This window comes from Pistacia vera, unplaced genomic scaffold, assembly GCF_008641045.1.
Source record: "Pistacia vera cultivar Batoury unplaced genomic scaffold, PisVer_v2 Contig408, whole genome shotgun sequence".
Lineage (NCBI taxonomy): Eukaryota > Viridiplantae > Streptophyta > Magnoliopsida > Sapindales > Anacardiaceae > Pistacia > Pistacia vera.
Genome location: NW_022196233.1, coordinates 888,199 through 905,687, shown reverse-complemented (window position 1 = coordinate 905,687; position 17,489 = coordinate 888,199). Strand labels below are relative to the sequence as shown.

Genomic DNA, 17,489 nt, shown 5'->3' with positions numbered 1-17,489 from the left:
TTTTTTTTTTTAAAATTGACCACGATGCACTGTAGTTGCTTCAACCTGAGATTAATGCATGTGAATTAAATCATCATACACAAAGAAAAAAATAAAAAAAGGACACTACATTTTATATGATTTAACTTATAGCTTCATCACCATGAAAAAGAAAGACGTTAATATCTCAAAGAATAAGAATGAAAAGTGAAAATTCATACAACTTAATAAGCCAAACCTAGTGTAAAAACCAATAAGAGGCCAAATCATATATACTTATAATTATCAGCAAATTTGAATCTTTGTACTTATATGAGCTCGACGGATCAGATGGTCGACCGATCTGATTGGGTTTCGCTATATTTCCGGTTTGAAAAGAGTAAAAACCTGAGATTTTGAATCAGACCGTTTCAAACCGTGGTTTGACCGTATTACTGTAGCAAACCAACGGTCGGCAACCGATATACCATAAAGAGACAGACTAAAACGGCACCGCATGACAACAAGTCTTTGTACCTAATTACAAAATTACCCTTATTGATATTTGGTCAACACTCAACATTCCCCCTTAAACCAAGCTACATACATAAAGATCAACTTGTTTCTTTCACTTGAACATTCTCCTGAAAGCTAAACTTATTAGAGAGCAATTCTTGTTGTCTTCTGAAGTTTTCTGAACTGAACTTGAAGATTGAAAAACATCTCTTGATCACAATCAATTCTTAATCACTTCTTATCAACTCCCAGCAGTAAGACAACAACACCATTTCTTATCAAATCACAGCAGCAAGACAAAAGTACACAACAACACCATTTTTTAATCAACTCACACCAGCAAGACAAAGACATATCTCCTTCAGCAACTTAAAAACTGATACTGCAACATCACACAGCAGAAACACTTCTTTATCTCTACAGTTCAAATACAACATCATTCTGATACTGCAACATCAAAGACATATCTCCTTCAGTCAACTTAAAAATTGATACTGCAACATCACAGCAAAAGTACTTCTTATCTCTGCAGCCCCAAAAAAAAAAAAAAAAAAAAAAATCTTCAACATTCTGCAACATAACATCAGAGCAGCACCCATTAACGGATTTTACTTGACAAAGAAATTTCAAGTTTAGGAAGCGAAGTGGTACATGACAACACTAAACGAGATAATACTCTTACATTGAACAGCAAGCTTACTACTGAAAGCAGAGTAGCCTTTATGCGTGGCATTTCCTCCTCTCATCCTCTGTTTTTAACTTTGATTCTCCAGTGAAAAAAATAATCATTTAAGTCTAGGTTGAGGTTTTCTGAGTGTAAAGAGATGACATGGTACGTGAAATGCTACATTACTCTTGAGAAGATGGAAGTAATTATACATTAATATTTGGATTCAAATCCAAAATCTTTACTTAATTTGTATGCAACATTACTCTTTCTTAAAAAAAGGTCGATATGAACAGTATTTTCATTAGACTGTGTCGAAACAAATATTGCATATGTGAGTATATATCATCCTGGAAATTCCAATGAATTCAGAACTACATAAGAATGAGATCCACCATCAAATCTTTCATTATTATGAGTCGGAAAGCTTCATAAATCCAGTAAATGCACGACTTTAACTAGAAATACACTGAAACAATGGCAAGAAAGGAAGAATAAAATAGAGCTTTTATTACTACAATTCACCTTACTCAGTAGAGTACGAAGAAAAAAGTCTTCATCGTGGATCCATTACAGATATAGTTAAGTTATTTATTGTATTCTCTGCCCTGCTTATTCCACTCGCATTGTCCACAGCAATCTTTCTTTCAATGGAAAATGCAGGCTGCTTTGGCACTGGTAATTTTACTCCTTCATTTGTTAACATAGAAATAACAACTGACATGATAGGTCTGTCCATTTGATTGTGTTCAACACAAAGCAAGGCCAAGTTAATACATCTCAAAACTTGGTCTTCACAAAATGAATCATGTAGTGTTGGATTCATTAGTTCTATGGCTACACCTTCCTTCCACAACTGCCATGCCTGTGTCAAAACCATTAAATATTAAACATTGAGATAAGCAGAGGTTAGTAATTTTAACAAATAAAAATAGCAGCGGTGCTACATTATGAACTTACATATGCAACGAGGTTAAGAGGTTGACCATCATAAAAGATGTTGTTGTTGGACCTCCTACCACTTATGATCTCCAAAATTAAAACTCCAAAACTGAATACATCAGATTTCTCAGAGAAGATGCCACCTATAGCATATTCAGGAGCCATATAACCACTGGATTTCATTTGTAAAGTAGAACTAGTTAATATGTAGAAAAAAAATATGAACAATCAAGTTCACTGGAGCAACAAACTTTAATTTCCATACAAATTCAAAGCGAGATTCTTAAATTTATAGTTTACTCACCGTGTGCCCACAACTCTATTTGTATTTGCTTCAGAGTGAGTTGTGGTAAACACTTTAGCCATACCAAAATCAGATATTTTGGGATTCATATTTTTGTCAAGTAATATATTGCTGGCTTTCAAGTCTCTATGAATTATTCTTAGTCTTGAATACTTATGTAGATAAAGTAGTCCATGAGCTATTTCTTCAATGATGTTAAAATATTTGTTCCAATCAAACAACTTCCTTTTAGATTCATCTGTTATAATGAAAAAAGAAAGGTTTGAGGAACGTGTAACATAATAATCAAGCAAAGTTTCAATAATGTGAAGAAACCAAGCATAGATAGTTAAAGAAATAAGCATATCTACCAAAAACATATGTGTCCAAGCTTTTATTTGGCATGTATTCATAGACCAATATTTTCTCTTCCCCTTGAATGCAGAAACCCAAGAGCCGCACCAGATTGGTGTGCTGTAACTTAGCTACAATTATAAGCTCATTCTTGAACTCCACTAGGCCTTGTTTGGATCTTCCTGATAGCCTCTTTATTGCTACCTCTTGCCCGTCAGGCAACAAACCCTGACAATAACAAATAGTCATTGCTTGATATGGTAGACATAAGCCTTTTGTGAAAGCAAATATACCTTGTAAACAGGTCCAAAACCACCCTCTCCAAGTTTAGTTTCAGATGAGAAATTATCTGTAGCTAGCATAATGGATGACACTTTATATACTTTCAAATTGGCGCCTTTCTTTCCATCGATCTCAAGCTCCTTTGCTTCACTCATTAAGTCAAACATAAACTTTGCTGTTTGGAAATTGAAAAGAAAAAGTTTGATCAGCTTGGCATTCAATAAAATATTTAATCATATTTATTTGCTCTTCATTCCATATATATATGGTTAATTTGTTGCATATATTACCTTCTAGTCGAAATGTTCTCCATCTAATGAAGAAAAAGATACCCACGACGAGTATAACGATTGATCCAACCACTATAGCAAGTGAAATCCCCGTCCATTTCAATATCTCAGGAGCTGCAGCACCTAATAGTGAAATCATTTACACATATAAAAATATTGCCTTCATCTGCTTCTTTGACAATTTTTTTTTCCAATTAAGTTTGTACGTATTAAGATACTGAAATTATAATTATAATATTTTTTCATTGAGCTCTCATCAAACTAAATTATTTTACCTAGGCGTTTAATTCTATCTACAATAATTTACTATTTTAGAAAATTTTATCTTATCAGAGGGTTTTTTATACTTGGTAATTAGTTTTTAAGAATTTTAAGGAGGTTTAATAATCTCAAGAGGATTTATAGTACCAAATTATATGTGAAATCGAATAATATATAATTTATAATAATAATCTTTATTCCTAGGAACTACTAAATAAACCTAGCTTGGAGCTATTAATAGTCAAAACACAATACACTAAATCTAAAATGAAAACAAGGGAGAGTTAATTCATTTTATAAGCGGATGAGTACTGGAATTGAGGAATTCATGAGAAAATAACCCTCCATTTCAACAGACGAATATCCTTTTTACAAAATAATAATAAATATAATTAATAATAATAATTCTCACAAAAAAATTCTGTTTGAAATATTAATAATAGTCCATGCTAAACTGAAGACATAGTATTTTGACTAAAAACACTAAACAAGAGGTAGAGTCTGATGAATAAAACTCAACAAACAAACAAAATCCTTACTGAGGACTTGTTAATTTGACTTTAGGTTTGTTGTTTTTCAAGTGAACACACAGTAAAAGATATACTTTTTGTTAATATTGCTTATGTAATATTATATTGATATATTTTTTTTTTTAGGAAACCAAGCAGTTGCGGTGGCGGAGCAAAGAAATTTCACCGGTGGGCCTAAAGCGAAGGTAAAAAACCAATAAAAGCGTTCCACTTCTACAGCTGTGTATACTATTCAATATTCAAATGCAAATCGTCAAACCTGTCAGCTTTTTCTTGTCCGGAATTGAAGGAAGCGAAGAGAGATCAAGAGCTCCAGCTTGTCCATTGATTTTAAAACTCCAGCCTAAAATATAATGAGAACCAGTAACAAAACCTGTTGAAGAAGAGAAGCCAATATACATGGACTCAAGAAATATTGGTGAAAGATTGACGTTAAAAGACAAGAGGGGCAATCTTGGTTTGGAAGAATTTGGAGAGATGGTGACATTTAACAAATTTTCAGATGCATCGTAATCGATCCAAGCCAGGATTGGTTTTCCACTCCAGAGATTCAAGTTTTTTTTGGTTGAACTGTCATCGATGTAGGCTGCAGTTGAAGACTCATTAGAGATCAAGCTGTTGATGTTAATGCCAACGTGGTTGTCGTCGATGTCGTAAAACTCAGGACTTTGAACTGTATCAAATTCAACGGCAAATAAATGATTTGAAGCGATTCCGTTATTGCTTATATTAAAGAGGCCTAGGTACTGAGTTGGAAAACCTCTGAGCTCTTTAGATGGCGAGATGGTGAAGGCCATGCCATGGCCACAAAATTTTGGGTAGGGAGAGACGATACCTAGAGCAAATGAGGAAGAGAAAGAAAAGACTTCTCCATTTGTCGAGTTCTTGAAATGGATTGGCAAGCTATAGAAGGCTTGACCTTGTAAAAGCTCACTGTCGTTTGTTAAGCGAAGAATGCCATCATTCTCAATTTTTGCAGCTTGACTTAAGGTTAGGTTGGTGCTCAAATCTTTGAACCCTGGAAAAAAGAGTTCATTGTCATTGAGTTGGGATGATACCGGAATGGAGATAAAGAGGATAGCAGAGAAATATGCTAGAAAACTGGCCATGATAAGGGCAAAAGCGAAAAGAACCGGGTTGCATGAATCAAAAACTGTATAAGTATTTAAAGAGTTTAAATGGTTTCGTGAGATTGGAAGAAAGTGAAAAGTATTTTCGGGGTATTTGTTTCTGGGACTATTATCCCACAACTTACTTGAGGTTCTAGTTTAAGTCACTTCTCTCCACATTTGAAGAATTATATATATTCTCTCAATGTTATTTGTAAGTTGTCATTAGTTCATAGATAACACTTCATATCCTTTGGGCCCTGATTGTTTAAACTGAAAACTTAAGGGATGTGTGGGATAATAGTCATCGTTTCTTTTAACAAGGATGGAAGGAATCAAGGAACATACAGAGAAACATACATCCTGTGAAGTGCAGTATAATGCCGCGTGAAGCGTGCAGCATAAGGAACTTTTTTTTTTCAAACAATGTAGCGATTTCAAATGGAATTTGTCACTTTAAAATAATGTGTGTGATTGGATTTGGATGTAACTTGAGACCAAACTTCAGGTAATGTTTACATATTATAATATTTAACTCAGTCAATCGTTGACCATTGTATATATTAATGACACCATCAATAGCTGTACACCATAATACGGGGATGTCCAAATAACTGGTATTAATAATAAATGCTTTATTAATGAAAAAAAAAAAAAATCTTTAACATAAATATATGTTGTTATCGTTTACTTGACTTGGACATTAACTAAGGTCAAATTAAGGAGCTTCATCAAATAGTGCCTTTGTTTGAAATTGAAAAGTTTGAATACTACAGATGATTATTTTTTTATATATATTTTATACCATTTTCAATCAATCACCCCCTAACGTGCAACATATTTATTAAAATTTATACACATAATCAATACCTTTACCTTCTACATATCTATTTTATACCATTTTCAATCAATCACCCCACTATGTTCCCATCGTTTTCGTGCATTATTTTTAGGGGGAACTACTTACACATATCCAAAGTTTGCTATAAAGACAAAGTGGCACCCAAAAGGTTTGGAAATGACAAACATTCACTTTTTGTCATGTTCGGTTAGAAATTTCTATCTGTTAAGAGACAAAAATTGTGAAAAGACTGGAATACCCACCGATCTCCATTTCCAATGCGCGCTAGCAAGGGCCAGTGCCACTGTTTATCACCAAACTTCGCAGGAAAATGCTAAATCAAGTCAAAAAATTGATCGATGACACAAGAGGGCTGTGGAAACGGGCTTAGGGTGAGAATGAAATTACTATACTGTCTTTTAGCAAACAGAAATCCCTAACAAAATATGACAGAAAGTATTTGTTTATCATTCACAAACCTTTTGGGTATCAGTCTGTCTTTATGCCAAACTTTGGGTAAGTGGAAGTTGTTCGGCCTTATTTTTATTTACAGTCAAATGCCGTGGCTCATGCATCCAACCCTTAACCTTCACTAATTCCTCCCATTTCTATATCTTTTAGCATTATTCAAACCCAAACTTCTTCAAATACAATCCAACCACAAAATGAACCTTAAATAAACATTTTACGTGACCCTAACTTTCATCAATGTAACGAAACTTCACTCACGAAAAGTCCAGTCCATGATGTTCTCTTTGCACTTTCCTTAAAGCCAACCCCTTTGACTTGATTTCGGTTGCATGACGAAAGAGATAAGATGAGAGTTACGGAGGGAATGGAAAGGATTAGATAAGATAAGAGAGTTTGTTCTGTTTTAGGATTATCTGGGTTTTATATGAAAGGCATTTTTTTTTTTTTGAATATATAGGTGAGACACTTCCATGAACAAGTTATTTTTCAATTTACACCCAACAAGGGGTTATTTAATATAATTTCCCTTTAAAAAAAAGCGCGACTACTACAAATTTGTTAACTTAAAAAAAGATGGATTAGTAATTGAACCCCATCAAATAAAAATTTCAAACTTCCACTTTCCTAATTTCAATTAAAAAAAAAAAAAAATTCCATTACAATATCTTAAAATCATTATGTTATACTATTGAGAGATTAGTAACTTAATTATCTTAAATTAGAAGGTTAAAGTTGTCGGGGTGCTACATATATTTTATCTAATTTATGTTTTTTACATTAATATTAAATCAGACATTCTCAAGTTTAATAAGATATATGAGAAGATTTCAATTCATTCCCCCTAATAATTCAAATAACTTCTAGATTATATTGTTTATACTATTTTTTATTTAGAGTAAGCGAATATTTCCCACCCAAATAATGATTTAATGACACTTTCCTATTTACAGACTTTTAAAATACCACTTTACTATCCAAATTTATATTATGTTTTCAATTCAGAGATCGTTGCAATCCCACACCACTACTATTCTCTTTTCCAATTATCATTCACAATAACCCTTCAAACCCTAGTCCTATCGATCCTGCCAATCATCAACAATTAAGTGATTAGGGTTTGCGCAACCGCCTCTCCGAAGTCAAATTTTGATAAATCCCAACAACCAAAATCCAACACTCTACTACTAAAAGACTCATCGACCTCCCCTCTTCAAAAGCTCCATAGCTTGGATCTAGTTTGCTCTTTGTTAGCTGCCAAAATATAAATTTGGGTAGTAAAGTGGTACTTTAAAAATCCGTGAGTGAGAAAATGTCATTCAGCTATTATTTGGTTGGGAAAGAGTCGTTAACTCTTTTTATTAATTAGTTAAAATTGGTTGTCCTAATATTATTTGTTTGTTGATGCGTGATTTTGACACTAACCAAACGCACGTGTGAAATGCTGAGCTGACCCAGAAGACACATGTGGATAAAGAATGAGAGTAAAGAAATGATTAGACAATGTTTTAAAGTGGTTTGGATGCTTAAGGAAGCAAGTCCTACGTCCACTGATGTTGTATTAATGATAGCGGTCAGGTCGCGTTTCGCGAGCTGATTTTACAAATGATTACAAGGAAGAGTAAGAGAGAGAGTAGGCAATTTTAGAGAGATTAGCTAATCCCCAAAATTGAGAGAGGAACCCTCAATTTATAGTGGGATAGATTAGGGTTATGATTAGGTAGGATTATCCATACAAATCTTCCTTTATGTCCCATTGCCTATCTTCCAGAGCGATTTACGCGATTTGATGCAAGAATTGGACACGTGGAAGCTCTCTAGCTTCTGGTTGGCCTAGCGCGCACCCACTGCACTGACAGAAGCGTGCTGCTTCTTTCATCACGTGACTCGGTTGCAGGTGTACCCAAGTTCTGACTTTTTCATATTGACCTGGCCTTACGTCAACCCTGCTTTCTTCAGTCATAACATTGTTGTACTATTTTTATTGCATAACTAATTTTTAATCTTAAGCATGTGTAATAAAAGATATGAATTAAGCAATAAAAACTTATGAAAAATAGAAATATTAGTTCAATCTCAGAAAACTTTCGATAATGAAATAATCAATGAAAAACCAACATTTTTGTCATTCTTGATTTTCTAAAATTTAACTTATAAACAGGTCCAAAACAACTTTTCTCCGAATTTATTTTCAGATGAGAAACTATTTGTGGTGTCCATGATGGATGAAACACTATATACTTTTAAATGAATTTTTTTGCTTCACTCATTAAGTCCAGTTGGAACTTCCCTGTTTCAATTAACATGAGAAAGTTGAGCTTTGCATTCAATAAATAACAATAATATAACTTAGTGGACATGTTCTGACGAGTTTAAGGGTTATGCTGTCCCTAGTAATCTTTTCAGAGATCAACCGTAGTTTTCTTCTATCAATACCAAGTTCCTTTTGGATTGACCTGAATGTAGATTGATACTGTTGACAATCCAGTATTAATGAATGCACAATTAGTAGAGATAGTATTAATGACACCATCAATAGCTGTGCACTACGGCCCCATAATACGGGGATGTCCAAATAACAAGTATTGTTTATTTGATTTTAGGTTGGTTTTTCAAGTGAACACACAGTAGAAGATATACTTTTGTTAATTTTATTGCTTATTTTATTTTAGGAAACCAAGCAGTTGCGGTGGCGGAGCAAAGAAATTTCACCGGTGGGCCTAAAGCGAAGGTAAAAAACAATAAAGGTCCACTTTACAGCTGTGTATACTATTCATATTCAAATGCAAATCGTCAAACCTGTCAGCTTTTTCTTGTCCGGAATTGAAGGAAGCGAAGAGAGATCAAGAGCTCCAGCTTGTCCATTGATTTAAAACTCCAGCCTAAAATATAATGAGAACCAGTAACAAAACCTGTTGAAGAGAGAAGCCAATATACATGAACTCATGAAAGATTGGTGAAAGATTGACGGTAAAAGACAGAGGGGCAATCTTGGTTTGGAAGAATTGGAGGATGGTGCATTTAACAAATTTTCAGATGCATCGTAATCGATCCAAGCCAGGATTGGTTTTCCACCAGAGATTCAAGTTTTTTTGGTTGAACTGTCATCGAAGTAGGCTGCAGCTGAAGACGCATTAGAGATCAAGCTGTTGATGTTAATGCCAACGTGGTTGTCGTCGAGTCGTAAAACTCAGGACTTTGAACTGTATCAAATTCAACGGCAAATAAATGATTTGAAGCGATTCGTTATTGCTTATATTAAAGAGGCCTAGGTACTGAGTTGGAAAAACTCTGAGCTCTTTAGAGGCGAGATGGTGAAGGCCATGCCATGGCCACAAAATTTGGGTAGGGAGAGACGATACCTAGAGCAAATGAGGAGAGAAAGAAAAGACTTCTCCATTTGTCGAGTTCTTGAAATGGATTGGCAAGATAGAAGGCTTGACCTTGTAAAAGTCACTGTCGTTTGTTAAGCGAAGAATGCCATCATTCTCAATTTTTGCAGCTTGACTTAAGGTTAGGTGGGCGTCAAATCTTTGAACCCTGGAAAAAAGAGTTCATTGTCATTGAGTTGGGATGATACCGGAATGGAGATAAAGAGGATAGCAGAGAAATATGCTAGAAAACTGGCCATGATAAGGGCAAAAGCGAAAAGAACCGGGTTGCATGAATCAAAAAAATGTAAAGTATTTAAAGGTTTAAATGGTTTCGTGAGATTGGAAGAAAGTGAAAAGTATTTTCGGGGTTTTGTTTCTGGGACTATTATCCACAACTTACTTGAGGTTCTAGTTTAAGTATCTCTCCACATTTGAAGAATATATATATTCTTCAATGTTATTGTAAGTTGTCATTAGTTCATAGATAACACTTATATCCTTTGGGCCCTGATTGTTTAAACTGAAAACTTAAGGGATGTGTGGGATAATAGTCATCGTTTCTTTTAAAAGGATGGAAGGAATCAAGGAACATACAGAGAAACATACATCTGTGAAGTGCATATAATGCCGCGTGAAGCGTGCAGCATAAGGAACTTTTTTTTTCAAACAATGTAGCGATTTCAAATGGAATTTGTCACTTTAAATAATGTGTGTGATTGGATTTGGATGAACTTGAGACCAAACTTCAGGAAGTTTACTATTTATAATTTAACTCAGTCAATCGTTGACCATTGTATATTAATGACACCATCAATAGCTGTACACCATAATACGGGGATGTCCAAATAACTGGTATTAATAAATGCTTTATTAATGAAAAAAAAAAAAAATCTTTAACATAAATATATGTTGTTATCGTTTACTTGACTTGGACATTAACTAAGGTCAAATTAAGGAGCTTCATCAAATAGTGCCTTTGTTTGAAATGAAAAGTTTGAATACTACGATGATTATTTTTATATATATTTTATACCATTTTCAATCAATCACCCCCTAACGTGCAACATATTTATTAAATTTATACACATAATCAATACCTTTACTTTACATATCTATTTTATACCATTTCAATCAATCACCCCACTATGTTCCCATCGTTTTCGTGCATTATTTTTAGGGGGAACTACTTACACATATCCAAAGTTTGCTATAAAGACAAAGTGGCACCCAAAAGGTTTGGAAATGACAAACATTCACTTTTTGTCATGTTCGGTTAGAAATTTCTATCTGTTAAGAGAAAAATTGTGAAAAGACTGGAATACCCACGATCTCCATTTCCAATGCGCGCTAGCAAGGGCCAGTGCCTGTTTATCACCAAACTTCGCAGGAAAATGCTAAATCAAGTCAAAAAATTGATCGATGACACAAGAGGGTGTGGAAACGGGCTTAGGGTGAGAATGAAATTACTATACTGTCTTTTAGCAAACAGAAATCCCTAACAAAATATGACAGAAGTATTTGTGATCATTCACAAAACTTTTGGGTATCAGTCTGTCTTTATGCCAAACTTTGGGTAAGTGGAAGTTGTTCGGCCTTATTTTATTTACAGGCAATTTCTCTTCCCCTTGAATGCAGAAACCCAAGAGCCGCACCAGATTGGTGTGCTGTAACTTAGCTACAATTATAAGCTCATTCTTGAACTCCACTAGGCCTTGTTTGGATCTTCCTGATAGCCTCTTTATTGCTACCTCTTGCCCGTCAGGCAACAAACCCTGACAATAACAAATAGTCATTGCTTGATATGTTAGACATAAGCCTTTTGTGAAAGCAAATATACCTTGTAAACAGGTCCAAAACCACCCTCTCCAAGTTTAGTTTCAGATGAGAAACTATCTGTAGCTAGCATAATGGATGACACTTTATATACTTTCAAATTGGCTCCTTTCTTTCCATCGATCTCAAGCTCCTTTGCTTCACTCATTAAGTCAAACATAAACTTTGCTGTTTAAAAATTGAAAAGAAAAAGTTTGATCAGCTTGGCAGTCAATAAAATATTTAATCATATTTATTTGCTCTTCATTCCATATATATATATGGTTAATTTGTTGTATATATTACCTTCTAGTCGAAATGTTCTCCATCTAATGAAGAAAAAGATACCCATGACGAGTATAACGATTGATCCAACCACTATAGCAAGTGAAATCCCCGTCCATTTCAATATCTCAGGAGCTGTAGCACGTAATAGTGAAATCATTTACACATATAAAAATATTGCCTTCATCTGCTTCTTTGACCATTTTTTTTTCATTGAGTTCTCATCAAACCAAATTATTTTACCTAGGCGTTTAATTCTATCTACAATAATTTACTATTTTAGAAAATTTTATCTTATCAGAGGGTTTTTTATACTTGGTAATTAGTTTTTAAGAATTTTAAGGAGGTTTAATAATCTCAAGAGGATTTATAGTACCAAATTATATGTGAAATCGAATAATATATAATTTATAATAATAATCTTTATTCCTAGGAACTACTAAATAAACCTAGCTTGGAGCTATTAATAGTCAAAACACAATACACTAAATCTAAAATGAAAACAAGGGAGAGTTAATTCATTTTATAAGCGGATGAGTACTGGAATTGAGGAATTCATGAGGAAATAACCCTCCATTTCAACAGACGAATATCCTTTTTACAAAATAATAATAAATATAATTAATAATAATAATTCTCAAAAAAAAATTCTGTTTGAAATATTAATAATAGTCCATGCTAAACTGAAGACATAGTATTTTGACTAAAAACACTAAACAAGAGGTAGAGTCTGATGAATAAAACTCAACAAACAAACAAAATCCTTACTGAGGACTTGTTAATTTGACTTTAGGTTTGTTGTTTTTCAAGTGAACACACAGTAAAANATGCTTTATTAATTATAAAAAAGAATCTTTAACATATATATATATTGTTATTGTTATTGTTTACTTGACTTTGAATTAACTCAGGTCAAATTAAGGAGCTTTATCAAATAATCCTTTGTTTGAAATTGAGAAGTTCGAATACTTCATGATTTTTTTTTTTTTAATATTTTTTTATACCATTTTTAATCAATCACCCCTGACGTGTGACATATTTATTAAAATTTATACACATAATCAATACTTTTACCTTCTAACATATTAAATAAATAAGACAATTGACTTAAAAAACAAAAAAAATAGATAAATGTTTAGTGATTCTCATATTACAATAAAACATGTCTGTAAGTATTTTTGTCAAATTATGAATTCAGTGTGATAACACTAATTTTTGATGTCGTGACATCTCTTTGTTTATGCACAATTAATCGTGTCATGATTTCTTGGTGTCACCACACTACCTCATTGTCCATGTGATGGCACGAGCCCAGCCATATATTTTATGCACACATGTTACGTCTCCAATAGTTGCTAGGATATTATCCTTATATGAGATATGTGTTTGTGGTCCTTGTACACTTGTCATTAGTCCATATGGCGTACTAGAAGATTCGTTTTGCCTTGTCTATGGTCTCAAAGAAGTTTGTGTGAACTTTTCTAAAAAGGCGAAAGTGGAATACTGGATTCTTTGCTAAGTGAATAGTACTCTGACTGTCAGAATAGATAGTGATCTTCTTCTGACTAATTTTCAATTCATCCAATAGCCCTTGTAACCAAATAGCTTCCTTCACAGCCTCTGTAACTGCCATGTATTCTGTCTCTGTAGTAGACAAAGCAACTGTAGACTGCAAAGAATATTTCCAACTTACTGGAGCTCTAGCAAGAGTAAANATTAAAATTATAATATGTTTTAATTGGGTTCTCATCAAACTCAATTAATTTGCGTACATCAATTTAAGGGTTTTTTTTATACTTCATAATTAGTTTATAAGAATTTTAAGGAGGTTTAATAATCTCAAGAGGATCTAAAGTACGAAATTATGTATGAAATTGAATAATATCCTAAAGAGGGTCTACAATATGTGTTAATCTTTATTCCTAGCAACTCCTAAATAAACCTAGCTTCGAGCTGATTATAGTCCAACACAAGTATACACTAAATCTAAAATGAAAACAAGTGAACTGTAATGTAAATATTTTATTGTGATGGTGGGCCCAAAGCGAAGGTAAACAACGAATAAAGGCGTTCTACTTCTACATTTCAGCATTACTGATTTTCTTGATGACGTAGAATAACATATTACTATTCAATATTCAAAGGCAAATCGTCAAACCTGTCTGCTTTTCGTTGTCCGGAATTGACGGAAGAGAAGAGAGATCAAGAGCTGTAGCTTCTCCATTGATTTTAAAACTCCAGCCTAAAATATAATGAGATTGAGAAGCACCAATAGAACTTGTTGAAGAAGAGAAGCCAATATACATGAACTCATGAAAGATTGGTGAAAGATTGACGTTAAAAGACAAGAGGGGCAATCTTGGTTTGGAAGAATGTGGAGAGATGGTGACATTTAACAAATTTTCAGATGCATCGTAATCGATCCAAGCCAGGATTGGTTTTCCACTAATGAGACTCAAATTTTGTTTAGTTGAACTGTCATCGATGTAGGCTGCAGCGGAAGAGATATTCGACGCCAAGCTGTTGATGTCGATGCCAACATGGTTGTCGTTGATGTCTAGAAACTCGGTATTTTGAATCGTATCAAACTCAACCGCAAATAAATGATTTGATAAGCTTCCCATGTTGGTTTCATTAAAGAGGCCTAGGTACTGAGCTGAAAAACCTCTGAGCTCTTTAGATGGTGAGATGGTGAAAGCCATGCCATGGCCCCGAAATTCTCGATAGGAAGGGACGATACCTAGAGCAAATGAGGAAGAGAAAGAAAAGACTTCTCCATTTGTCGAGTTCTTGAACTGGATCGGCAAGCTATAGAAGGCTTGACCTTGTAATTGTTTAACGATATCGCTTGTAAAGTCAAAAATGGTATCGTTTGTTAAGCCAAGAATACCATTTTTCTCAATTTTTGCACCTCCACTTAAGGTTAGGTTGGCGCTCAAATCTTTGAATCCTGGAAAATAAAGTTCATTTTCATTGAGTTGGGATGATACTGGAATGGAGAGAAAGAGGAAAGCAGAGAAGAACATGAGAAAATTTCTGGCCATGATAAGGACAAAAAGGGAAAGAACTGTGGACGCTTGAATAAAAAACAACTTAATAAGATTTTGAAGAGGTTAAGAGGTTTGGGGGTATTATTTATCAAGAGGGACGGAGGTAGAAAATTTGTTCAGAAGAGTCTGACATTGAACCATTTTAAAATAAAGAAAAACTCACATTATTTTATTATCTCTAAAGTAGTACTCATCATATACTTTAGAGATAATGATTTACAAAACAAAAAAGGTATCTAAAACAATAAACTTGGAGACACAAAACATTAACATAAATTATTTATGATTTTAGAGTCTTATCCTTACCTTGAAAAAAGTAGTCTTTGGTCATAAAACGACCATAGATCTAACCCTGAAACAGTGTACAACTAACCATATACGGTTGATCGTATGCCATTATGACGATTTTTGATAGCCTTCGCCGGTGGTCCACGGTGGTTGGTGGTAATGGCTAGTTCTAGGTACAATGATATTTCTGTAAATAATGATAATAATAAGGGTAATGTCATCCTAAAAATTTAAAAAGTGAGGACAAAAGGATTTGTATGAGTGAATAGGGTGTTTTGTAAATCTTAACAAATATAAAGCTAGTTTAGACCAAATTCTCAACTGTATGTGAAAAGTCAGATAAACCATGTGAAAATGGACCAGAATATTACTAAAAAATTACTTCTAGTAGACAGTGGATAAAAGCTTTATTTATTAAAAAAAAAAAAAAAAATTTAAGCAGTTATTAGGAAACTGGCCCGCCGATTCAACCGATTCAAGTTCAACCGAGGCCCAAGGGGAGTTGGACTGCTGGTCGAAGGGGCAAAAATATATACTGCATATGTTATAAATGTTTCAAAATTACTTCTGAAATTGTCATGCTAACTTTAGATAGTACATTATGTGCTTAGATAACAAATAATTGTTATATTCATTTATCAAATTGATAGATATATAATAAGGTATAAAGTGAAATCGAGAAGTTTGGCACATTTATTTATTTATTTTCCATGTAAAACCGTAAAAGGTAGTTAAAATTTATGTGTTCATAAATCCAAATTAGTAATTGATGACGCTTTCTTATTACTGTGGCTCAATCCCATTGACAAATCCTACTCAAAGAAATAAGTTGTTATTTAAGCAAAACATGTGAGTCGCTAGTCTTTCTCAATTAATTGATAGATGGAGCATTGAAAGTATCATTAAACCGTTCGTTAGCAGGTTAATAGATTACTTCATCATAATATACATATCGTACATCTTATGTTAAGTAAAGATTTTAAGACAATAAACTCAATTTTGTGTTTTAAGTATCCAAATACAATTTCTTTATATTATTTTTTTATCTAATGACTAACATTATTGAATAATCATTAAGATAGCATAAAACTATATTTTGATACTTACAATCATAATCAATCAATTAAGACGTACCATTATTTTTCATTTGAACTCTAATCATACTCTAAATCATAATTGGGCCTGTTTGGTATACTTTTTTTTTTTAATAATATTCTATTTTGAATTGGATAAGATATGATATAATCAAATAGGATATGATTCTAAGAATGTGTTTAGTGCATTTTTTGAAAACATTTTCTGAAAATATTTAGATTATTTTTTAACTCCCTACCTTTTAGCTAAACAACCCCCACAATAAAAGTTTATAAATTAAAAAAACACTCCCACCCACCTAATTGATTGCCGGTAGCAGGTTACTATTACCGGACGGTGTCTAAAAGTCACCGGAATGGCGCATGGCTTGTTGGATTTGGTTGGTCGTGCACCAATCTGGTTGTTTTTTGGCCAAATCTACAGCCAAATGACAACCAAGATATGATTATCATTAACGGCCAGATCTTTGACCGTATATCTAGCTGTTTTCAGTCAGATCCATAGTGAATATGGCTAGACATAGACAAGTCAGCCAGATCTGACTGATCGTGAGTCATTCCAATGCTAATGGTGATTGTTGACAAACGACTGTTGTTTAGGTGGATGAAATTTTTTTTATTAATTTATAAACTTTTATTAAAAAATATAATTTTAAATATTTTGAGTTGAATATAATAAGATTAGATTTTAAATTAAATAGTTAATATTAAAACAAATATATTTTTCACTTTTTAGAATAAATAGTAAAAGAAAATAGAGTAACGTATTCATATGTATCTACATTCTTTCTCTACAAACATTAATATTTGATACGGACATGTGTTCGTTGACAAATCACAACAAGACAGAACAGCCTGTCCCCAAACTCCAACGTCTCTGACTTGTCAAAATTTGATTCGTCAAATTTTATACATGGTGCTGCTTCTGTTAGCCATTGATAAGCTAATTAATGATATTCCAAACTGACTGCGTTTAATAAAATAACATCAGTCAACCAGTCTTTTTTTTTTTTTTTTTTTTTTCATTTTAAAAGGACAAAATTCTTCAAAGGATGTGCACTGACTAATTAGCAAACAACTCAAAC

General features: G+C 33.3%; 2 protein-coding genes across 6 annotated transcripts; both read right to left on the bottom strand.

The window, feature by feature from the left end:
- Positions 1-1,482: 1,482 nt before the first annotated feature.
- On the bottom strand, positions 1,483-5,302 carry LOC116142446 (L-type lectin-domain containing receptor kinase S.4-like). 5 transcript variants are annotated; one of them, XM_031427867.1, is made up of 8 exons: positions 4,844-5,301; positions 4,343-4,756; positions 3,293-3,415; positions 3,014-3,177; positions 2,738-2,948; positions 2,388-2,625; positions 2,102-2,279; positions 1,483-2,006 (listed from the first exon to the last, which is right to left on the bottom strand). In XM_031427867.1, exons 1-8 carry the CDS (start codon positions 5,190-5,192, stop codon positions 1,698-1,700), a joined length of 1,986 nt encoding a protein of 661 aa, XP_031283727.1. In that variant the 5' UTR covers positions 5,193-5,301; the 3' UTR covers positions 1,483-1,697. The 5 variants fall into 5 exon arrangements, with proteins under 5 accessions (XP_031283727.1, XP_031283724.1, XP_031283725.1 ...); XM_031427864.1 differs by having other exon boundaries at positions 4,343-5,302; XM_031427865.1 differs by having other exon boundaries at positions 3,293-3,406; positions 4,343-5,302.
- Positions 5,303-14,059: 8,757 nt separating this feature from the next.
- Positions 14,060-15,058, bottom strand: LOC116142448 (L-type lectin-domain containing receptor kinase S.4-like). The gene has a single exon (XM_031427869.1). The coding sequence runs from the start codon at positions 15,014-15,016 to the stop codon at positions 14,111-14,113; it is 906 nt and encodes a 301-aa protein (XP_031283729.1). The 5' UTR covers positions 15,017-15,058; the 3' UTR covers positions 14,060-14,110.
- Between the last annotated feature and the right edge of the window lie 2,431 nt (positions 15,059-17,489).